General features: G+C 34.9%; 2 protein-coding genes across 2 annotated transcripts; both read right to left on the reverse strand.

Moving 5' to 3' along the window:
- Positions 1 to 1,124: 1,124 nt before the first annotated feature.
- On the reverse strand, positions 1,125 to 9,482 carry LOC104901683 (cytochrome P450 71D11). The gene is given in 4 exon segments (XM_010689278.4): positions 1,125 to 1,804; positions 2,992 to 3,098; positions 3,101 to 3,324; positions 8,708 to 9,482. Coding segments are annotated over 4 exon segments (1,497 nt in total). The 5' UTR covers positions 9,262 to 9,482; the 3' UTR covers positions 1,125 to 1,192.
- A 10,456-nt stretch (positions 9,483 to 19,938) lies between these two features.
- LOC104901684 (desmethyl-deoxy-podophyllotoxin synthase) lies at positions 19,939 to 22,483 on the reverse strand. Its single transcript, XM_010689280.4, has 3 exons — positions 21,810 to 22,483; positions 20,945 to 21,269; positions 19,939 to 20,687 (listed from the first exon to the last, which is right to left on the reverse strand). Exons 1-3 carry the CDS (start codon positions 22,361 to 22,363, stop codon positions 20,076 to 20,078), a joined length of 1,491 nt encoding a protein of 496 aa, XP_010687582.1. The 5' UTR covers positions 22,364 to 22,483; the 3' UTR covers positions 19,939 to 20,075.
- Positions 22,484 to 26,212: the final 3,729 nt, after the last annotated feature.

Genomic DNA, 26,212 nt, shown 5'->3' on the forward strand with positions numbered 1-26,212 from the left:
CTTTAAATCATCCAATCTTGAAAGCTCGATCAGTGTTACAAATATTCATGTTATAGCACAAAGTCTTTATCATTATCAAAATAACATTGACTTAGAGTCACAACAAATCCCACTTTTTGGTGATGACAAACAAATAATACTCTCCCCCTCAAAATATGCACCATCAATCACATTAGGGAAAAATAACTCAACATCATTCACAAGTAATATGATACCCAAGATAACCAAATAGCCAAAATACTTGCACACCAGATAATTCCATTCATTAGTCTAAGTATTATACTCATCTTCCCCCTTTTGACATTATCAAAAAGGAGAGCATCAACATGTTTCGCAAGTCAAAGTGAGATATAGTCAGCAAAATAGTGCAAGTAGCTCAAGCAATAAATATTAAGGATGTTGGTGCTATGTCATAATCCAACTCACAATCCGAAGTTACGAAGCAAGAAGTAATCATGAAGGATCATGGCTAATAACTAAGAATGTGAGATAAAGATAGGTAATGCAAGTTTGAAGATTTGAAATGGGGATTGGCTCAACAAGTGCTTATGCCTTTCTTTTTAGGTTTTCAACTTCCCGCAAATAAACATCATATGACTTTCTTCACTGCGGCAATGTGTGTGATATACTGTGCGACTGAACAATAAATTCCCTTCCTTCAGATATACTAGAATCTAAAATGATGATCTTTAAATCTTTGGTATAATGTTTTTCATCTGTGACTTGAACTCTAAGATTTATCTAACACATGAATCCAATATAACTAGACCTAAGCTTCCTTGTCTTTAAATCATCCAATGTCGAAAGCTCAATCACTATTACAAATATTCATGTTATAGCCTAAATGTTTATCATCATCAAAGTAACATTGACTTAGCGTCACAACATAGATTATTTATATTAATGTGTAATCGAACACATTAGTAAATAAAGTTGTGTTTTGAGAAGATCATGTAAAGAATCAATAATTCCAATATTTGGGAAGAAATGAGTAAATAATAAATTGACATCACAGTCTTTAAGTATGAATGGAACATTGGACCAAATTATACAACACATAATGTTCAAAATTTATTTTTATTAGCTATTAATTACCTAAAGTACTGTATATTGAGCTATGTAAATCATCGGAAATATAGTAGTTGCATACATAGAACTTTTACTCATTACAAAGATCTCATCTAAAAGAAAGTTATGAACGATATAAATAAGGAATTACATGCAATTCATTTTTCCTCCTCATTGATATGCCAAAAGATTCATCCATATCTAGATCTTCAGGTCTAACTCCAAGAGGTAACTTCCAATCAAAATGGTAAAGTAGCATAGCTAATGGAAGCTCAACATTAGCTATCCCAAGTGCTATGCCTGGACACATTCTTCTCCCTGCACCAAATGGAATTAGCTCGAAATTAATTCCTTTGTAATCTATCAAACAATCTTCAAATCTTTCTGGAATAAATCTTTCTGGCTCTGGCCAATATTGAGGATCTCTTCCTATAGCCCATGCATTAATAATAACTCGAGTTTTGAAGGGTATATCATAAGAATGAATTTGGCATCTCTCTCGAGATTCTCTAGGGACTAAAAGAGGTGCTGGAGGATGAAGTCGTAAGGTTTCTCTAATTATTAGTTTCAAGAACTTGAGCTCATGTAGCTTCGTCTCATCAACAGTTGGTTGTCCTTGATATACTTGTCGTACCTCTGCTTGTGCCTTATCCATTATTTTTGGGTTCTTTAGCAATTCAGACATTGTCCATTCTATTGTTGCTGAGGATGTCTCAGATCCCGCACCAAAAAGCTCCTACAAGCCACAATGTATGATAATTCACCACTAGTACTATGTTAATGACAATAAAATCACATTAGGGTTTCAACTGTAATAATGAACATTATGTGTTCCGTTTTTACTCGACAAATCCCCTTGCAAAAGGCTGCATCAGACAGCGATGTGAAAGACGAGGGTTTTCAAAATTGTTAGATCTACTCAATGATCGTGGTTTTGTCATATTAGAATTGTATTTATTTCATTTCGATATGTATTTGTTTAGTTTTGACTTCTATTGTAGATGTCGTATGACTTTGAATCAATGAATTAATGTTTATTTCAAAAAAAAAAAAAGACTAACACAATGACACTGTTTGGAAAAGCATTTTAGCTACCTTAAATGATAAAGTGTTAACATATTTTAAGTGTTAAAAATGATGAGTAGTATTTGGGAAGTACCTAAAATAAAATTTCAAGTGGCTAAAATGATTTAAATAATAATTAAAAAATTTACCTTTTTAAAATCAGGTGATTGAAATTTTGTAAAATCTTTCCAAAAGTTTTACAACAACTAATTTTGCCAAAATAATTTATCAACTTAATTAACTAATTTTGCCAAACAGTTAAACTAATCAGTTACCTTATCTGTTTCAGCACTTTATCAGTTTCAGCTTTATCTTATCAGTTTCAGATAACGTATTAGTTTCAGCTTTATCTTATCACCTAAAATATGCTAACATATTTTAGGTGCTAAAATGATTAGTAGTGTTTTGAAAAGTACCTAAAATAAAATTTCAGGTGATTAAAATGACTTAAATGATAAGGTAAAGATTTTACCTTTTTAAAATCAGGTGAGTGAACTTCGAAAAACATCATTTCAAATTTTTGATGATAACTGGTTTATTTTGCCAAAAATAATTTATCATTTTAACCAACTAATTTTGACAAACAGTTAATTAAGCTAATCGGATACCTTATCAGTCCTATCCCTTTATTAGTTTTCAATTTTATCTTATCGGTTTCAATTTTATCTTATCAGTTTCATTAACCTATCGATTTCGGTTTATTTTCAGCTAATATTGCCAAAAAAAAAGCTATTATTACTTGTCAATTCTAGAGGTAATGCATGATCGATCAATACTTTTATATGGCTTAAAAACTTGTGTATGTATAATCTTGAACATCAAGTTGATATGAAATTAAATGAAAGGGGTAGCACTTACCAATACAACAGCCTTAATGTTATCTAAACTCAAAGAAAAATCACCATGTGGATTTTTGAGGTTGTTCTTGTCCTTGTGAAACTTGAGAAGAACATCCACCAAATCTTATCATTATCTTTCTTCTTAGCCTTGCGGTCATCAATTATAGGATCAAGTATCCTATTGGCTTCTTTAACAAGCTCTTTATATTTTTTCTTCGTCCCAATTATCGAATGAAATAACTTCGCCGAAGGGTAGAAGTCTGCAGCCGAGAAACCAGCGGCAAGTGTTGACACTGCTACGGTAAGAGCTTGAAATTCTTCTTGTTCTTTTCCTTTCCTACTCAACGCTAACCTGATGTTTTTGTTGGTTAGATTGAACATATAAAAAAAAGGTTCATTTTACAAGAAAAAAACAAGTGTTATTTTAAACATTAATACATTTGTTTCACAATATATGTAGTATTTTTCTTATTGTGATGGTTCACAATCAATACTTGTAACATTACTTTTGCTAGTTACTTCTTTTTGGTTTTTTTAATGTCAAAAGAGCTATCACATGAGCAACAAATAGAATTGAACTCTATCTTTGTCATTTGGTTTCTGTGTTCACAATGTTGCATATATTTATTGCTTGTTAATATATATGCTTCAAAAATGATATATTTCCTCCGTTTTTTTTTTACCCGCAACACTCTACTAGAAGGAAAATAATTAATTACTTGCAATACTTTTTATTTTTGCTTTTTCTTTTTTTCTATGTCTCCAATCACACGGGCCCTCTCTTTTTTCCTCTCTACCTTTCTGACTTTCTCATACCCAAAAATTATAATGGAGTTGATGAAAAAAATAAGTGTTGCGAGTAAAAAAAAAAGGAGGAAGTATTAGAAAAAAAAAATCAAATTAACCTCAACTAACCAAAATACAAACAATTCACTGTAAAAATTAGAAATAATTTATATTAAAAGACATCATAATTGCTTTGAAAGTGATGTTACATGATTAACTAGTGGAAGAAATCTTGCACTCAATTCGGCAAAAGCAATGTAATCTTCCCATACTCTTACATCATACCTCCCAGGCTCCCATTATTAAGCCATAGAAGGTGGGCCGAAAATTCTTTTCAACTCATCTTTTGGTTAACAAAAATTTACTTTTGTTTATTTAATGATTTATCAAATTCGTTCTAAAGGGAGAGCATAATGAGGAGTATAAATGAAAATAAAAATTGTATTAAGACAAAATACAATAATTAGAGGATGATGGTTAGCACCACATATTAATTAAAAACTAGTTATTAGGTCAAAACTACGCCTCGGGTAAGAAAAATTTTCATTTATTAATATTGTACTTAAAATGATAATACTAAATAACATTTGATTTAGTGATTAACTCGAGATTACTGGATCAAAACAAATCTAATTTTACAATATTATAGTATAAAGAGGGTGAGGAATTTTTTTGATATCCATATGAGTCACGAAGGCAGTACAAAGAAGGGGGATGGAGATTCGAACATGTGACCTATTTGTTCACAGTTTTCAATCTTAACCACTAGGTCAAGACATCCTTGGTGGGTGACGAAAATTATGATTGAAGAAAAGGTAACTAAAAAGTATATTTGGTATATAGATTTGATTGGCCTAAGGGTATAAAGGTTCACATTCAAAACACAGTAAAAACAAAGAAGTGTTAATAGAAAAGAAGATACACATGAGAGCAAATTAAAATGTGTAGATATATATTGTGCTTTTGAATGGTTATCTATATATCTAACGATCTGTAATAATTAATTTGAAGACTTATGTAATGTTACGTGAGAGCTTAAAATTTGACACTTGATCGAGTGAAACTTGAAAGGGGACAAAAGCGAAGTCATATTGTGTTTCTGTTTTTGGTTGAGTTTTAAGGTGTTACGTTTTGATGGATACGTTGGTCGTTGAGAATTGAGATGCGTGGTGCCGTGGCCCGTCGTCGATAAGCATAGGTGGGTAATTGGTCAAAATAGGTGACGCAGACACTCGATTTCAAGTTGGAAACTAAAATCCTCCCAAGTATTCCACTTTTAGGATTTTTCAAGATTCTCCTTACATATTGAAAACTACACCTAATCACTTATGTTAGGAAACTTTACAAATCCCTTTCTAAATCACGTTCAAGAAATCCCGCAAATCACTAAACTTTATAAAAAACTAAAAATTAACTTACAAACCAAAACTAATATAGTAGGGCGTAAATACATAAAAAAAAAAAACATTCACAAAATTCACTTACAAATCATTGTTCTCAAAAACTCACAAATTTCACTTACAAATTATTCTTTACCTATACACGCTATGCATAAAAAACATAAAATTTCGACGGGAATATCACACATTTGTACATCGGCGATTTGCAAACTTCGAAAAAGGTACACAATTCTTTTAATCTTCTAAGTTATTTCAAATTAGTTGAAAAAACAATAACAATTGTTATGTAGCGACTAACAGAAAAAAGGGAGATGATAGCAATTAGTTAAAAAGGACTTAAATGAGAGAAGATAAAAGTAACAAATTTAGTTTTTTTTTTTAAAAATTCCAATATTAAAAATTCTGCTCATAACTTTCGCAAAAAAAACCATTTTCACAAATAAATTTTAAAAAAAAAAAAACAAAATCAAAGTTTTCGCGAACAGTTTTTGCAAAAATCAATTTTCAGAAAAAAATTAAATTAATTTGCTAAAACCATTTTCAAAAAAAATTACATTATTTTCGAAAACAAATAGTAAATTAAGCACCAAGACAACTGTAAATTTTGAAATGGAAAAAAGGGATTTATACAATTTAAATTTAATTCATTTTCATGTTAAATCAGAAAACAAGATAAAAGAAACGATTTTTGTTTTAAAAAAAAATCTAATATCAAATTGTATAAAATTTACAATTTTGTCTCAAATATAATTTTAAATATTAGACTGATGAAAATTTTAAATATAAGTTTGTGAAATCATAATTTAGATGTTAGGCAAAGGAAAAAAAAAAAACTGAAATTGATTCATACTTTTCGGATTAAAATTTGGGATGATAGAAAATCGACCCAAGAAAAAACTAAAGTTGATTTAAGAAATTACCTTTCTTTGTTAGAAAATTGACCCAAGAAAAAACTGAAGTTGGTTTGCTTCCTTCCAAAGTGGTTGATACGGCTGATGGATTTTTGATGAATTAGTCTACTGATGTTGCCAAGTAGTGGAAAGGTAGTGAAATATTTTTATTAAAATTCTAGAAGATGTGCCTAGAGGCTACAACACGTCACTCAAAATTTTGGTTTCAAATACAAGTGTGGATCAAAGTATAAATTAGCCAAATTAAATATGGGTTTCAAATACAAGTGTAGATCAAAGTATAAATTGCCAAATTATAATATTGTTGCATTGGAAATTCAACGTAGCAGATAATATGGACTCAATTTTTTTTGTTCAATAGAGAGAAGTTTAACTAAGGGAGTAATACTGTAATAATGCTACTTAAATGCAAAGAGTTAATGACTGCAATAGAAAGAACAGATTGTAGAAGGAGTACTATTTGATTGTATTTCAAAGAATCTTATTCACAAAATGGAGGTGAACTTAAAATACTAACTTGCATTTTCTTTTTGTTTACTATTTAGTAATAATTAGGCCTAAAAATGTCATCGCACGCATCGCGTGCATAAAAAGCTAGTATATTAAAAGGCGTGCGTAAACAAGGAACGGTGCCATGTGGCGCTCTCCCTAGGGAGTTTTAGTTCATGTAATCCATGTACAATAAAAAAATTAGAAATTGCATAGTATAGGTTTTGATCTCATGACCTCAAGTTCATGTACTACAATTTTAACCACTAGACCAAGTTTTATCTAGTATTATCAATATCAAAGTACAATATTAATAAATGAAAATTTTTCTTACCCGGGGCATAGCCCGGACCTAATAATTAATTAATGACCTAAGTGGAGGTGTATAAATTTTAAATCACTTAAATCTTAAAATGTCTTTAAAAAAATCACCTCTACAAATTCATCGTCTTTTTCTACTAGTTAGAAGCACTCTTTAATCTTTAAGACAGATAAGCAAATGTAAGTATTTATACTTGAACCTACAACCTCAAGTTTAATAAGAGATTCTTTTTTATGACCACTTCAATTTTACAAGTAATGTAAGCAAAAAAAAGAAAATATTTGCTCATAAATTATTTTAACTCTTTATTGCTTAACTTATTTTAGTTCAAGATTTCAATACTTTGCAGCACAATTGTTACCCCAAATTACTTCAGTTACTCATACATAAGAGTTTTTAAGAAATACTCTATCTATCTGTTTCATTTTAATCTACACACTTTAATATTTTACACTATTCACAAATTTCACTTTGATCATTATTTGTGATTTATACGCGGATAAAAATATAGTCATGTGGAATCTTGTTAGATTCATCATAATATGTATTTATTAATATGTACTTTTATAATTTTTACAAATACAAAACTAAAGATATATGTCCTCAAAGGTTTGCATTGGCATGCGTAAAAAGTGTAAGTGTGTAGATTAAAATGAAACGGAAGGAGTATAAAACAAAGTGAAAATTTACATTATGACATTAGTTTTCAATTAACCAAATTAATTTATTGTTCATGAAACTTAATCAACAACACATATTATAATCATAGAACTTCGTAATAGTAAAGAATGAAAAATCCACCTTAAAGCTAAGCAAGCAAATTAATTTAGAAATTATTTTGTTTAATTGTTGGTTACCCAACTTTTGTGCTAAATTTGATGCCATGTTTGTAATGATACTTTTGATAAAATTGCAATCATAAACTACCAACAACTATATAATCTCACACCATACAAAACAAACTTATATTTTACTTGATCTAATATATACTATAGACAACAATGACTTGAGGCATATATTATAGGTAAATACCAAGCTAAGTTTGGACTAGTGGTAAGAAAAGAACCTTCTCATCTCAAGGTTGGGGATTCGATTCTAACTAGGGGTACTTAATGATCGGAGAGGGTTTCCCCTTATCATCCCCCCACTCTCAAATGTCTACCCGCAAACACAGGTCGGGTTAACCTTTGAAAGGTTACGGTATGGCAGAAACCTTTATCTTACTATGGGATCCCCAATGAGGACATTCAAAAAAATAAAATTATCAGTAAATGCATATATAAATAACCTAAATAATATTTGTTTCCCTTTCTATTAGTTTATACCTTTTCTTTTTCAAAGTCAAAGTTCATTGACTTTGAATATATTTTAACACTAATATATGTACTAAGATATGTGTCCAATCAAGTGTTAAAGTTAGTCTTAGCTCTTAAGTCTTAGCTTGGACGGAGGGAGTATTAGATAAAAAGAACAAATTTTCAAATATGTATAAATAAAATGGGTAAAATATTTGAATCTGAAGTTAGTACTCCTCGACTCATCATTATTTGAACTAGGATTGAGCAACTTGTGAGCCATTTGAATAAGCAAATTATAACATCAGTTATCAAGGGGCAAATTAAGCATAGTACAACTAAGACAATTTTTCACTCATTGCTTAATCCAAGTTCTTCAAATAAGCAAAATGTAAAATTCACACCATAAACAAAGTTCTAAATGAGGAAAAAAAAGGTCTTGACTATAATATGCATGCACATGATACGTGTATAATTTGAGAGATTATTTGTCCTACTAACGAAATTAAGCATAGTTTGAAACACAAGTTACCTAGACATGATGTTGAAGATGAGGCCAAAAAGTTTCTTGCTAAGATTAACCACGGACCCTTCCTCCGACTTCAGGAACTCCATGAGATTCGCCACCTCTTCTTCCCTGATCGGCCGAAACGACTCCACCCTCTTCGCCGTAAACAACTCTAACACGGCGATCTTCCGAACCTGCCGCCAGTATTGGCCATAGGGAGCCAAACCAATGTCCGTAGAGTCATAGAAAAACTCTTTTGCCACCATAATCTGTGGCCTATCACAGAAAACAGTGTCATGAGTCTTCATCACCTCCTTCGCCAACTCCGCCGATGTTATGACAACGGTGGATACTTCCCCTAGACGGAGGTGCATGATAGGGCCGTAAATGCTGGCTAGCTCGGCGAGGCGGCGGTGGGGGACAGTGGCTGTCCATGCTAGCTGGTGTAAGTTGCCTAGCAAGGGCAACTTTGGAGGTCCTGGTGGTAACTTTGCTGGTGTGCTGTGTCTCTTAACAAGTTTTAATAAAATGGAGAGGGAAAAAATGAAGAGTGCTAAGAATAGCCAAGGAACTTCCATTCTTGCGATTGCACCTTACCTTGAAAGATCTACGTTTAATTAGCTTTGCCACATTTATATACTCCCATAATGCCTATAATTACTTCCAAATTGAATTTTTTTGTTAGTTAGTCATGCATAAGTGTTGTAAATTCAATGTTTTGAACATTCAAATGAAACAAAAACAAAATTCAATGTTTTGAATTTTCTGATCAAAGAATTAAAATCAATCTTTTGAATATTCCATATTAATTTGTTGTTAAAATGATGAGGAGAAAAAACATTAGGATATCACCCTCCTTACGAGAGAGGAACACCTAATAACTCGTTTACAAGAATTGAATATAAAGCGAAATTATCACTAGAATAGATATCAAAAATTGAAAAATCAACTAAATGACCAATATTAGCAAATCGGTCCATAGCCCTGTTTGCTTCCTTATAGATCGATGTGGTTGATGCTCCAGTTTGTAAAAGAGTTCAACAGTTTATGGATGTCTTTATTGATGATATGGCAATGGAACATTTATGTTCCTTTTACGACGTTGATTACTAGTTGATTATCACCTTCAATAATAAGATTTTGAATCTCTAGTATTTCAATAACGAGATTTTACATCGTTTTTTCTTCAATGATTAATAAAATTAATTTCTTGATGAATAGTTGTTACTTCTGCTATATAGTCATGTCTGTATAATATTAATAAAAGTTTTTCCAACCTATGTGAACCAATGAGTGCATAAGTTTATCTATTTGTTACTTTTGCTTCATAAAACTGATAAATTATGAGAATTATATTCTTAATTAACTATATCATATATATCAATTTTGTTGAACAAATGTAGAAACAAATAACTAAACCTATAAGAGTACCCTAGGAAACCAAAACCCTAAAAAAAAAACTTTCTCTCACTAAAAATTGAGAGCGTCTCTCACTAAAAACTGTGAGCCAGCTGGATTGCATTCCTTCGGTGCAAAGTTTCTTCGGTCTTCAGCCGCCTTTCTCATTTTCTTCGGTCTTCAGCCGCTTTTTCCCATTTTCTTGCTTCGTTGCTCAACATCTGGCAGCATGCATGAATTCGGTGTGGCTTCGTGGCGGTGAGCGGTAATTCTCATCCAGGTTTGCCTTCGTTTTTGCTTCATATTATTAGTGTTCGTGTTTACTTACTCACCCAAATCCAAAAATATTCACTGTTTCATATTTACTGTTGTTTTTTCTTGCAAACCTATATATAACCTTAAAATGAGTTCTGGAACCCAAACAACGCAAACTGAAAATCTTCCCATTCGTTCCATACACAAACACATGGGTGTTCGTTCCACAACCATCGTCCCAACCACCGCGATTACCGATATTGAGTGGAATCACTCAGTTTTGGGCGGTTTTTTGACTATGCGCCACCTACTACGAGCTTCATCACTAATATAGTGAATATCACTGGGTCACTCGAGGTTCTATTAGGGGCTTCGAACAGGTGATTACTTTATTTCGAGTGCCAAACCAACGCGACCGTGATCACTACTTGATTGTCACACCACTTTATTGATGGTAAATTACTTACCTTTCGTTCTAGTTCGGCTAATCAGGTGCCTTCTACCATCAACTTTAATTTAGCCACTATTTGGGTGAGAGTTCATAACCTGCCATGGCGATTTCTCGAGCATGATTGGACTTCCCGTATTACTATCACATGTGGTGTGGTGCTTGTGGAGGATATAGGGGCCTGGGTTAACTAGGGAACTTTTCTTCGTGCGAAAATATTAGTTGATCTTTCTCGTCCACTTGTTCCAGGTTGTTTCTTGCCTTTAGATGATGGTGAAGTGGTGTGGTGTATTTTAGGTATGAAGGGGTTTTTAAATTTGTAAGCAATGTGGGTGTGAGGGCATCATACTGCTAGGTGTCCTATGTCGCCTATGATGCTCATCATCTTATCCATCGAAGGTTTTCGGAGTTGAAGCATGACGGGATGACTTTAATGTTTGGCCCTATTGAGACTCCGCTTTACACAAATATTCTCAAAGGATTACCTGATCGATTTATTTATCGCAATGCTCGTGTAAATTTGGCAAGGTTTGTTCCGGAAAATGACCCTTTTATATTTGACGAGAGGCATGTTGAGATTCATATGGTAGATTCTAGTTCGGAGGATGAGCCACGTAACTTTGTTTAACCAGGTTTACACGAACCTTCGCCTGAACCACCTAACATTCCTTCGCAACCAAATAATCCTTCAGGCCGTGAATCCGATGCACATACAAATCCACCCATGACCTTTTCCAGGGTTCTGTAGAAAGTGTTAACAGGGAAACTGAACCACAAGAAGTGGTGGCGTTGTCGGGGAGGCGTGTTGGTGTGGATGATATTACTTGTGGGACGGTTCGAAGGCCGGAAAATCAAACAAAGGTGCAGCGAGTGCCTTCGACGATGGTGGGGGTGATCCGTCGAGTTTCATGCAGCGGCCGAGGGTTCAATTCGGGGGCCGACCTTTTCGTAGACACCAGGGTATTACCACAAGACTCCCAACCACCTTTCGCGCAGCTGTTGTTAGCAAGGAATCTAGTCCAGATACGGGTAAGGGAGATGGCGTGGATGGGGGAGACCCTCAGCATTTTGTTACTAGTCCTACTGGTGCTTGGAGTGATTTACATGGGAATGGAACTCTTGAGGCTTTGGTAGAACAAGGATGGACATGGAATCAACCACCTGCACCAAATGAGGCTGGGCCTAGTGCATGGTGCACTATTCGACCACCGCGTTCGTCCGGCCAAGAGGGTGACATATGTGGTCGGAAACGCCATATTCGCAGCTACTCTATTGATGGGGTGGATGAACTGATAGGGGACTCAAGTTCAGCAAGCAAAAGTAGTAAAAGACAACGTCTTGCACAATGGGAAACTAAAGGTGGATTTAATCTTGCTTCTCCACTTGCACCAACTGGGTTTCAGACTAAGGCATTGACTGATGTGTCCATGGCACGATCAATGGGAGTTGAACCTGGTGATGAAGTTACTTCAAAAGTTTCGAAAAAGCGCAATGCAGCAACTTCTCCACCACTTCCAGCGGGGAAATGGATTTTCAAGCGCATTAAAGGTAATGATGATGAGTCCACCCTTCATCACACTGAAGCTGATAAGATAGATCGTCGTTTTTCACTGATGGTAAAATTGTCAGATGACTCTCCTAGGGTAGTGACTGACCCAGACCAGTCACCACCTTTTCCATGAATATCCTCTCGCTCAATTGTCGGGGTTTGACGTCCAGGGACGCTCCGATAATTCCGTATATACTCTGGTTGACATCTACAGTACGTCCAATGTTTTTGTTTTTGCAGGAAACGAAATCTACAGTACATCATGTACAGGGTTTGCTTCATAGTACTAGGCCACGTAGTGTAGTAGGAGTTGATGCTGTAGGTGCTAGTGGAGGAGTGGTTGTTTTTTGTTGGGCTCCTTATGATGTGACTGTACTTAGTTCTATGTGTAACTACGTGTTTTGTAAAATCTCTGGTAATAATGGAATGATATGGTACGTTTTGTTCTTGTACGGGGAACCGAGTCATCAACTACGCCCAATGTTGTGGGCTCACCTGTTCCAATTATTATCTCCCTATCCCGATTTTCTCATTATTGGTGATATAAACCAATTAGATCATTACGAGGACAAATTAGGTGGTGATGTTACTATTAGGGGATGGGAGGATTTTACTAATTGGAAACATGATTTAGAATTACAAGATATTCCTTGTGTGGGACCTCGGTTTACTTGGACAAATAACCGAGAAGGGTCAGGCTTGATTCTAGAGCGTCTTGATCGTACATATGGGTCGCCAGCATGGATAGACAAATATCCGCTTAGTTACGTGAAACATTTTCCAATCCTACATTCTGATCACTCAGCAATATTTTACCAGATAGCGCCACCATTTATTCCTCGGCGGCGACCCTACCAGTTTGAAAATTGGTGCCTTGCACATTCAGATATTCCGAAGATTATCACATCTGTTTGGCAAAGCCCCATTGCAGGATCTTCTATGTACTGTTTTACCAAACATCTTTCATTATTACGTCAAGATCTAAAGAGATGGTGTTTGGATCACAAGGTAGTATGGGGTATTGATTGGAAGGATATTTCTGAACAATTAACTACTTATGCTGCGCCTATTGATAATCTTCAGCAAGGAAATGCTTTTATGAGTCAAAGACAACAGTTACTGCGCCAGGCTAATTTGGCTCATACTTACTGGTCGCAACGCTCTAAGGATAAGTTTCTTCAGGATGGTGAACTCTCTACTAAGTTCTTTTTTAATAAATTGAAACAGAAACAACGTTCGGCTTACATTTATCTCCTCAAAACTGCGGAGGGTGATTGGACTGACGATGTTCATGCTATTTCTATTGAAATCCAGCGACATTTTTAAAAGGCTTACATGCTTTCCACTTTTACGGAGCCTGATCCAGCGTATGATGAAAATATTGGATTATTGCTTCGGGAACTAAATCTTCCACAACTTTCTGCTATCCAGCAACAACAACTCCTTCTTCCTTTTTCAGAATTAGAAATTCATGATACCATGTTTGGAATTGGGAATGCTAAGTCTCCAGGGTTAGACGGTTCTACAGCAGAATTTTTTAAAACACATTGGGACCTACTAGGGGTACCGGTATTCCAGGCGGTTAGTCGCTTTCTTACCACGGGATTCATTTTGAGGGAATGGAACCAATCGCTTATTATCTTACTACCTAAAGGTCCTAATCCTGAAGAGGTTACTCAATTTCGGCCGATTAGTTTATGCAATACAATTTACAAATGTGCGTCAAAATGTTTGGTAAACCGGTTACGGCCATTGTTACAGGACCTGATCAGTGAATATCAAAGTGCCTTTATTCCGGGAAGGCATATGGACGACAACATTTTGATTAGTCATGAGCTCACTCACGTCATCAATAAACATCGTCGTGGGAATGTCCATCTTGGCGGGATTAAACTAGACATGAATAAGGCCTATGATCGTGTTAACTGGGTGTTTCTTTTAAGAGTTCTCAGAGCATATGGGTTTCCTGAACATTGGTTACGATTGATTCAACAATGCATCTCTACTGTCACATATCGAATTCTAGTCAATGGACAGGTTTCAAAGGCCTTCACTCCTCACTGTGGTCTAAGGCAGGGGGATCCTATTTCCCCATACTTGTTTTTGTTCTGTATGGATATCTTGTCCCGTATGCTAACACAAGCCACGAATATTCGGCACTTTGATGGTATTAAAGCACACAGGTATGCACCTCCTATTTCCCATCTTTTTTTTGCTGATGATGCTCTTCTTTTCTTTAAGGCTACTACTGATTTTTGTACGAAAGTTTCAAGACTTCTCGCACGTTTCTGCATGATATTGGGTCAAATGATAAGTCTCACCAAGTCATATGTGAAATTTAGCCCTAATATTCCTCAAGGGATGCGCACTGAGTATAAAAGTATTCTCAAGTTGGAGGCTACAAGTTCTATGGGAACATATCTTGGTACACCAGTGGATATTCAGGGGAAAAAGACTCAGCATTTCACTTATTTACTGGATAAAATCTCACAACGTATTACTGCATGGAGTCATACCCCTTTATCACAAGCTGGCAAGCTGATTCTTATTAACTCGGTTCTAATTGCTTCAATTGCTCACATACTTTCTGTCTTTTTGCTTCCAACAACCATTGCTAATAAGGTGGATGCCATGGTATCGAGATTTTTTTGGGCTAAACCTTCAGGGAAAGGAATTGCTTGGCGACGGAAAGATATTTTGAATATGCCTAAAGGTGCTGGGGGACTCGGACTACGTAGTGTTACGGTTCATAACCGTGCATTGCTGATGAAAAAAGTTTGGCGTATTCATCGGAATTCGAAGTTACTAGTCAGCCAAGTCTTTGCATCAACTTCCCTACATCCTAATTCGCATATTTCTATGTTACATTCCTTAAAAGGACAGAGCTCTTGGGGAGCGCGAAGTTTAAATCAGGCTGAAAGGATCCTTACTGATAATTATGCTTGGAAAATTGGGTCTAATTCAACTCTACGGGCAGGTCAGAATCGATGGGTCAATGGTCAAATACCGATATTCCGTGATCGGATAAAACTACGAACAGCAGCTTCTGTCACTGTTGGGTCTCTCATCTTACCGCATCAGCAAGGTTGGAATATTCCCAGAATTAATTCTCTATTCACTACAGAGACGATAGGGGCTATCCGAGGGTTAGAATTGCCAAGTCTGGCAACTCAGTGTGACCTTCCGTATTGGCCTCACACAGCTTCGGGTAAATACACCACTAAGTCTGGCTACTATTTACTTTCTCGACAAATTGACATCTGTAGCATGACACCTCCTCTAAATTCGAAATTTTTTCGGATTTCATGGGGATTGCGCATCATGCCTAAGTGGAAGATTTTTCCTATGGAAACTTTGGCATAACAGTTTAGCAACAGTTGCTAATCTTTCAGCTCGGGGGCTGTCAGTCCCGAGTGAATGTCCTTGTTGTGCGCTGGAATCCGAGACCTGCCAACATCTATTCAGAATGTGCCCCCTAGCTACTACTGCCTGGCGGACCAGTCAGTTGGGTATTATTTCGAACTCAGTTAGTTACGTTCCCTTTAGAGAATGGCTTCTTGCATGGATTTTATATCTTTATCGTACGGATGGGTATTTGGGGGATCGTATTCCGGTTTTCATCGCCACACTGTGGACAATCTGGCAGTGTCGGAATAATTTGGTTTTTAATAACATCACGCCTGATGGAGATAGTTTAAATGTCCTTACACAACAATTCAGACAGCAACATCTAACATTTCTGGCTAGGCCGATGTTTTCTCATCAAATGATCGACGAAGGACCTGGACCACCAGGATTCTTTATGGTACATTTTGGTTCCTCCTTTCGCGGGGTCCCACAACTACAAATTCAAGTTGATGGGTCGTGGGTTTCTACTTCGACCTTGGCTGGTATTGCTTGGGTGGCTGAGAATGTTAACAATCAGATTCAGACAGGAGAAGCATCTTGTATTCATGCAGACTCTGCTCTCCTCACATAAGCTAAGGCATGTCTTCAGGCCCTGCTTTGGGCACAAGGTCAAGGTTATCAACAAATCTCCCTGTACACTGATTCCGAAATTATCGTTCGAAGCTTATTAAAACCACTGGCATCTCCCATTTCGATCACTTGGACACTCGGTGATATTCGCTTGATCACCCAGCAATTTGTATGGTGTAGAATTACCAAGGTTTCTCGGTTACAGGTTCAAAAGGCTCACGATCTAGCAACACATGTCAGGAAGGGACATATACCGTTACTTCGTATTTAATTGCTTTGTTTTTTATTAATGTACGTTTTCCCGATGTCAAAAAAAAAAAAAAAAAATAACTAAACCTATACCACAAAAAAAAAAACCCATTTTCTCCTGCTGCTCTTAAAGATTCCTCCACTTTTTTTTTATTTGTCTCTAATAGCTTTGTCTAAACTGTTTTTTAGAGTATCAACTATCAAAAATAGCCAACTAGCAGTCTCTGTCTATCACATTAAGTGAAGGGTTTGTAGAGGGGGATTTCTGGCGCCATTGATTGACTACCATTTCCAGAAAGGATTAGAGAGAGAGAACCTTTAAAAGAATAAAAGAAAAAAGAGGCAAAACCAAAAAGAAAAATCAAAGCTTTTGTAGTCTTTTCTTCATCAACATATAATATAATTCAACCATTATATTGTCAAGAATCAAGATAAGAGAATTGTCAAAGCAATCGTCCTTCTTGACTTTGTAAATTTATAACTACTTCCATTTTACTCGGACAATGACAAGGATAGTTTTATGGGTTATCATTTTGTAGTTAAAAAATTAATTGTGATCACTTGGTGTTGTAAGATCTCTAGTAAAAACAAGGAAATAAGTCATTTTTAATTATAATTAATGTGCATTTAAAATAATGTAACTTGATTCTTGAATTTCAATTAAAAAAATCAATAATGTTATTATTAATTTGATACAAAAAAAAGCTACATGAGTATAATGAATAAGTGAAATTTTCTTCAAAAAAGAAAACACGTTATCATGGAGAAATACACCCTCCATTTCTTTCTAATTGTTACATTTACACTTTTCATGCATGCCGATGCAAAACTTTGAGAATATATACCTCTAGTTTTGTATATGTAAAAATTATAAAAATTACATGTTATTTATGACTTGAAATCTTGTGAATGTCATAAGGCTAATTTTGAATGCACATATCTCTCAATCTATAAATGGTTTTTATGTGATTCATAAATTGTATGTGATAGCTTGTTCAAAGAGCTTTCCAACGATAGGTAATATGCCAAATAATTATGCTGAGAAACGAGAAAGTTACGCCTGTTTTACGAAGGACTGCCGAGAGCATACCGCGACTCACGGCAGCCACAGCGACTCGCGGTTTGCGAGATACGTTTCTAATTCAGTTTTTCTTATTTAGGGTTTTGTGCGGAGTATATTCTAGGGTTTTTGTGCGGGGTTCCTTGTGCTATAAAAGGACCTCTTAATGTTCATTATTTACACACAACTTATGAAACACTTTTAGCCTTTAGAATTTAGGACTCCTTGTATTATTCTCTCTGATTTTCTCCATTATAGTAAAGAAGCTCTAATCCCCCACCTGTGGACGTAGGTCAAATTTGACTGTACCACGTAAATCCTTGTGTTCTTTGTTTGTTCATCTTTATTGTTTTCTCACCTTTATTATTTCATTGATTTTCTGTTCCGCATTAATCAAATTACAACACCATGTTTCCTAACAGTACATATTAATAAAATACATACTAAGACGAATCTAACAAGATGCCACTTATAATATAAATCACAAACGCGAGTCAAAGTGCAATTTGTGAATAGTTTAAAATGTCAAAATGTAGCAATTAAAAAGAAATAGAGGTAGTATGATATAACTTTCACTAAAGTGCATTCGGTTACCTAAGACAATATTTGCTTATTTGCTTATTTGGAGCTTTCTTCATTCTGCTTATTTTTCTCATTGAGATAAATTTAAATAGATATATGTGTAAAATAAATCATTTTTACTCATGATTGATATGTATTAAAATATTGTAACTTAATTTTCATTTTAAACAAAAAGAAGTCAATAATGTCATTATAATAATTTGATAAAAGTAGCAAGAAGACTGTAGTAAAGAGAGACATTATCATGAAGAAATATGATATAACTTGCATTAAAGTGCATCTGTCACCCAAGGTAATATTTGCTCATTTTCTTATTTACATCTTTCCTCATTTTGATTATTTTTCTCATTTAGAGGAACATATATTAGCATTGAGCAAGAAAATAAGTCTTATATATAATACACTTAGGTATTTGATAAAAGTTGTACTCCCTTCATTGCTAATTGATGTTTTTATTTGAAATGGCACTATTTAAAATTTCATAAAATCTTCTAAATATATCCCAATATATAAGGAAAAAAAAACATAGTCATCTAGGGTTCTATCTGATCTGCACTTAAATAATATAAATTTTTAAAATTTTTTTACTAATTCGTAATTACATATTTTTTTTTGGCAATTTAGTAGATACTCATTACATTATGAAGATTGTACTCATTCCGCTCTTCATAGAGGGTCGAGGATGCATATTAGAGTGCTCGTGCAACTTTTCGATTTTCTCTATTAAAGACATCGTTGATTAGATTACCAAAGAGTTTCTGATCTACTTAATTGCATAGTTTGGGTCAATTCTCAAGGGTATTAGTTTAAAAATCAGTTGAAAAAGTTTCTCATGTGGAGGGTTATCTCCTAACCTTTTTTTTTTCTTATTCCCGAGTTTTCAAAAAAATTCACCGGATAGCCCTTATGTTTTCAAAATTAACGAGGTACCCCTAAGTTTAAAATAATACATTCAAATGCCCTTAATGACTAACGTCGTTAATCACCGTTAGTCATTAATCCTAATTTTTTTTAAAAATCCTAATTAATCACTAATCCTAACCTAAGTCTCCATCCTAACCCTTACCCCTAATCCTAACCCCTACCCCACCCTCCCACAACCAAAGCAGCCCCCCACCCCGCAGCCCCCCTTCCCCGCGGCGCCCTCATCCCAAACCCAGTTCCCCTACCCCTCCCCCACACCACCCGCAGTCCAAACCCAGTTCCGATCCCCCACCCCTCCCCTACGTCGTCCCCTCGGAACAGCCCCTCCCCCCCACTCTTGCGCCCGCCATAGCACCACCCCCCTTCCCTTTTTGCACCCCACCCAACCTTAAATTTTTCCTGCTCGTTGCGAAAATCGAAGTGGTGGGGGGCTGACAAGGCTGTGGGGGTTAGGGGAGGGAGGGTGCGCGTGGGTGGGTTGCGGTGGGGGTGAGGGCTACAAGGGTGGGGTGGGGGATGGGGTGGTGGTGGGGTGGTAGTGAGTTTAGAGTTAGGGTTAGGGTTTGAATTAGGGGTTAGGGTTAGGGTTAGGGCAGGGTTAGAAGTTAGATGTTAGGGTTTACTTAGGTTAGTTAGGTTAATTAGGATCTAATGACGTTTAAGACTAACAGTGTTAACCACCGTTAGTCATTAAGGGCATTTGGATGTATTGTTATTAAACTAATTGGCATCTGATGAATTTTGAAAACATAAGGGGTATTTGGTGAATTTTTTGAAAACTCGGGAGTATTTGGTAAAAAAACCTAAAAAAATACATAATTTCGTATATAATATATTAATAATCAAAGATATACATCAACAAGTGTACATGAGTGATGTTCTCCGATGATTACAATAATATATAATGTCTTTATTCAATTAAGAAATTCATCGATCAATTCAAAGTTGATCAACTAAAAGGGGTAGGAATGGCAAACAAATTGTTTTTCCTCCTCATTGTCAAACCATAGGATTCATCCATGTCCAAGTCTTCCGGTCGAAGTTCATGAGCTAACTTCCAATCAAAATGGTAAAGCAACATTGCTAGTGGTAGTTCAATATTAGCTATCCCTAGTGTCATACCAGGACACCTTCTCCTACCTGCTCCAAAGGGAATTAGCTCAAAATTGTTTCCTTTAAAATCCACAGAACAATCTTCAAATCTTTCAGGATAAAATTCCTCAGGATTAGTCCAATATTCAGGATCTCTTGCAATAGCCCATGCATTTACAACGACTCGAGTTTTGGGAGGTATATCATAAGAATAGATTTGGCATCTCTCCATAGATTCTCTAGGGACCAAAAGAGGGACTGGAGGATGGAGTCTTAAGGCTTCTTTTACTACCAGTTTTAAGTACTTGAGCTCATGTAGCTTTGACTCATTAACAAGTCCTTTATCTTGGCATAATACTTCTCGTACCTCGATTTGTGCCTTCTCCATTACTCTTGGATTCTTTAGTAACTCCGACATTGTCCATTCTAATGTGGCTGATGAATTTTCACTTCCACCTCCCAAAAGCTCCTGTAAACATACCAATTACATATAAATTGTACATGGCAATAATACATGGCAAAATTAATCATCAATATCACAAACTATGGCGTGGGTGTACACAATACCACCAACTCTGATTAGTAGCCAAAACATCCCAAATTATTGACGTGGGTATAACAATTAACGAGTGTCATAAATGATAATGAGCCCTCTTAATAACATGTAATTCTTCAAATTTGTACACTATTGAGCATATTTGAGTCATAAACTTGTACTCTACTTACCAATATTACTCCCTTAATGTTATCAGTTGTCAAGCAAAAATCATTAGGGTTGTCAACGTGGTCCTTGTGATATTTCAAAAGAACATCCACCAAATCTTCCTCCATTTTACCCTGTTCCTTTTTAGATTGATGCTCTGCAATTATAGGATCAAGTATTCTATCAGATTCCTTAGTAAATTTTTGAAATTTCCTTTTACCGATTGCTTGAAGCAATTTGACTGAAGGATAGACATCTGCAGGGCAAAAACCAGTGCAAGTTTGGGTTACTCCTGCTGTAAATGCTCTCAATGCTGCTTGCTCCTTCCCTTTTGTACCAAAAGTTGCTCTGAAATATATAGGACCATCAAACAACAGATTATGTCATGGTTCTTACTTCTTAGCTAGTTTTAACCTCTTTCCTTTTTTTTACTTGCTACGTTTAATTCATGTGCTTACTGCTTACCTTGCCCTTAATTGTGATTAATAAATAATAAAACATTAGCCTGCAAGATTTTGTTGAATTTATCTCAATATATATATTTACAAGATTTCAAAAGTTATACATATATCTGCAGGGTGGGTACTTAGCTTGTTGGCTTTTTGGTGAGGGTCGGGTATAAGGACAGATTCTTTGCATAATTGAAAATCAAATAAACATAGACATCAATTTTTTTTGCTCTCTACATATACTTGGAGAGTGTCCAATATGCTTCTAAGTGTATTCGCTCCGATATAATTATTCATCCTCTCTACCTAACAAAAATACACTCGTTGCATAATAAAAATAATAATGTGCAAGTTGATTAGCATGTTACAGAAAAAAAACTTAAAGACACCCTCATAATATCTAGCCTAAAAAAAATACGAACATTAGCTACGTACGTACCTACACATAACATCGCAAGCAAGGTTAAAAAACTTGTTGCTGAGATTAACAACAGAACCAACTTCCTTCCCAACAACCTTCAACAAATTTTCAGTCTCCTCCTCCCTAATCAACCGAAACGAGTCAACTCGTTTCACAGTGAACAACTCGAGCGTCGAAATCTTCCTCACTTGTCGCCAATACTCGCCGTAGGGTGCTAACCCTATGTCCTTACAATCATAGAACACCTCCTTACCTACCATGAGCTCCGGACGGTTGCAAAACACTGCATCATGGGTTTTCATCACCTCTTTCGCCATGTCGGCCGAGGCGACTATAATAGTAGGTACTTGGCCGAGTTGGAGCATCATAACTCGGCCGTATTTCTTAGACAACTCGGCGAGACGGCGGTGTGGAAGGGTGTTTTTTGAAGAGAGCAAGTGGAGGTTGCCTATAAAAGGCAGCTTTGGAGGGCCTGGTGGTAATTTGGAAGGTGGTTTTTGCATGAATTTTATGATGTAGGTGAGTAAGGTGACAAGAATTATTAAGAGTGGAAATTGTAGGAGAGCCTCCATTGTTTAGATAGCTTAGCTAATAAAGCTCTTAGATCATGTTACTTGCTAACTCTTTATATAACACTTTTGGGTTCATTCACATAATAAACCATAATTTGGTTGCTTGGTACACACACCGACACACGCTATAGTTGAGGCCTTGAGGGTGATGAGACCCATTTTGCCTTATATTTATGAGCAAAACTATATATTGACAAACATGAAAATAAAAAAAAAGGAAAAATTGACAATAGAGGTCTGAACTTTGGGTGATAATTTTTAAAAGATCTGAACTATTGATTAACCTGGATAGGTCCCAACTTTAGGGGGTTTTAGCTTTTAGCGGGCCTTAGTGACTTAAAACTGGCTTAATAGGTCATCACTTGTAAAACTTGGGTCACATCAGAAGGGTTAATTGAGAAAAGGATGTAGAAACTATGTGAGATTTAAAAAAAAAAATCTTCAATTTTAAGTCATCGAGGCCCGCTAAAAGTTAAGATTCCCTAAAGTTGGGACCTATGCAGATTACTCAATAATACCTTTTAACAATTATCACCCAAAGTTCAGACCTTTATCAATTTTTCCTAAAAAAAAAATAAAAAAAAGTAAAGGCTTACAACACCACCAAGCCAAGTATGATTGATATATATAGTGGAGTCCTGTATTATTGGGGCAATGATAAAAGGTGAAGCAATTTTCAGAACACCAAGATCACGTTGTTGATTTATTTTTTCGATATGATTGGTGCCCTAGTGTTTGTCTCAGCTCATCTTGACATTATTATTGGGTGGTACCCTGGTGAAATTAAAGTATGTGGGTTTGCGTTAAAAAAATATTTAATTAGTGGTGATCAGCTCCCCTTCGCTGATTGTTTTCGAAGAGTGACTGAAAGATTGAGAGTCATATTAGTGGTGTTGTTAAAGTGTGATTGAAAGATTCATGATAAACTTTGTTGGTGTTACTTTAATAATGGTGGATTGTCTGTTAAATCATCAACGTGGCTAGCATATAATTTAACTTATCAATATTTTTTTTTATCCATATGAGCCACAAAGTATAAAGAAGGGGAGAGGAGATTCGAACCTGTGACCTACCGTTCACAGCACTTCAATCTTAACCATTAGGTCAAGACATTCTTGATTATCTAACTAATCAATATCATCACAAGCTAACTTTTTTTATTATTATTGGAAAGTTGTTAATTCAACACCAAAAATCAAAGTATTTTTGTAGCAGTTACATCACAATATATGTTTTAATATCTCTTCGACATATTCTTTACCATATGGAAGCATCACTCTATCCGCAGCCCCATAATGCAAAAATGCTAATCAGTAATCATGAAACACGAGATCATCTTTCATCCCTTGCCAACTCTCATAACCAAAGTTACCATATTATATGGATATTAGTGTGAGGTGAGCGATCATATTCAAAAAGACAGGTAGGAGAGGTATATGAAAAAAGGCTCCAATTGAAATAATCTCCAAAAAAAAATTATCATCATAAGTTTATCACTTTTAGGACCTGTTCTCTCCAACTTATTTTCAGTTTAGTTCAATTCAGTTTAGTTTAGTACAGATCAATTCAGTTCAGTTCAGTACAGATCAATTCAGTACTTTTACTCTCACATATCACTATTCATTTCAATTCAGTTCAATTCAGTTCAGTTCAGTTAAATTCAGTTCAGTTCAATTCAGTTGTTTTACGCCAAAGAGAATAGGCCCTTATGCCAATTGAATGGTCATGATGCCACTAGTTCATTACTTAGGCCTTGTACACTTGGCAAAAAAATTCGTGGTTAATTGACACATAGGATTTCACGGCCTTACGACATGACAACTAAGCAAATGTATAACGTTTTTTATTGGTAATAAGGATTTAAAAATCAGAAATTAATTGTCTATTGGCAATTAAAATATGCATTTTAAAAATCCGAAATTGACAATTAATAAATATAGGCAAAATTAAGGTTGATTGAGAAATTAAAATCCTTATCATAAGTTATATTTTTAAAAGGAATTCTTTTATTTCCGCCTATATTATATAAAGATTATAATTTCGGATATTTATGTTAATTGGCTATTCAAAACCCGAATTTATGGTTGATTAGCAATTAATGTAAATCATGCATCTGATTAATAAATTATTTTCATTATCATATTTGACTTCTTAAGCAATCGGAAAGGTAACTAATATGGGTATGATTGATTATCGGCCAAATATAAATGGGAATTGGGATCATGATATCAATTGACAAATTGATTTCATAAAAAATGCAAATTATGTTTTATTCCTAAACATAACATTTTCGAGTGAATTAACTATCAAATACACGTGGACGCCCTATGTGATAACTTTGATTTGATTGTGCTCTACATTTGCTTGGTTAATACTTTATGAGCTTGCCACGTAGGATTTAAGATTTTGCTTTAGATAATTATATCGATTACCAACCTTCCTTTTACAATCGTACGACCTCCGATCCGTTCTTTTGTAATTGAAAGTTGAAACATTTCTCTTATTTGAAACTTTTATATTAATTACAATGTTTTCTTAGTTGGTAATATCTTTTTTTTTTTCTCTTTCCTGTCACATGATAAGTCCCACTTTTTATATATCTCTTCTCTTCATATACTCCCTCCATCTTCTTTTAGTTGTTACATTTTGCCATTTTCGAGTGTCTCAATTTGCTTGCTACATTTGCTAAACATTTCTACTTTTAGTATATTATCCACGTATTATTTACCTCTATACCCTTATTTTTGTCTTCATTGCACAAAAAGACAACTACTTTATGCTTAACTGCTCTACTTTCAATGGTCCACACATGTTTTCCTTAGCAATTGTACAAAAGTAAATGTAGCAACTAAAAAAAGATGGAGGGAATAACTATTTTAAAAACTGCGTCAACTAATGATGTTGCAATAAGAACAACTAGTCTTATATGCACGTGATGTGCGTTAAATTACATAAATTATAATTGGCTGAAAAAATATATAGCTTTAAAAATCTATTTAATCACGACAATAATGGCAATGTTTTACTCCCTCCGTCCCACAATATAAGTTCTGGTTCTATTTTTACACAGGAATTAAGGTAAAGTGGAATCTTGTTTTATTTGGATAAAGATATTCATTTTTATTGAAAAATACTTATATTATCATATCTTTTTTAACAAAAAATAAAAAACTGAACATTAATGTTACATTGTTTAATGTGTAGAGGAGTTTAATGGGGTAGAAGATTCCATGTTATCATTAATAATAGTGCATTGGAAGCTGAAATTATGAGGGCATTTTGAGAATTAAATTATTTTCATGAGGGTATTTTAGATATAATTATTGATTGAAAATAGAAATAGGACTTATATTCTGGGACACCTTATAAGAAAACATGACTTATATTATGAAACGGAGGGAGCACAATTTAAATATTACATAAGGGTATTTTAGATATTTTAGAGAAACACCAAAGTCCTCAGGTATTCACTTGTAAAATAGAGATTTTATATGAGGGTGTATTTATATAGTAATACTTTTAGAGTAATTACTGTTTTTTGGATTTTTTTTTCGGATTTCCTCCTCTATCCTTATATAATGGATTAACCATTAAAGTATTTCATATAAAAAAAAAATGTAGTGCATAGTGCTTGGTAGTCTTGATTGCACGCGCGCATTGGACTTGGAAAAATTGTCCGGCCGCATAGAAAGGTCAATACACACGAGGTGACTACGGACATCCTACAATAATGCTTGAAGCAGTCGCCTCGGTGGACCTTTGGATATGGCATGTATTTTTTGGTGTGGCTGGTTCGAACAACAACCTTAATGTCTTGAGTACTATCTTACAGATGATATTAATGGTAGT

The sequence above is a fragment of the Beta vulgaris genome, chromosome 8 (assembly GCF_026745355.1).
Source record: "Beta vulgaris subsp. vulgaris cultivar EL10 chromosome 8, EL10.2, whole genome shotgun sequence".
Classification (NCBI taxonomy): Eukaryota; Viridiplantae; Streptophyta; class Magnoliopsida; order Caryophyllales; family Amaranthaceae; genus Beta; species Beta vulgaris.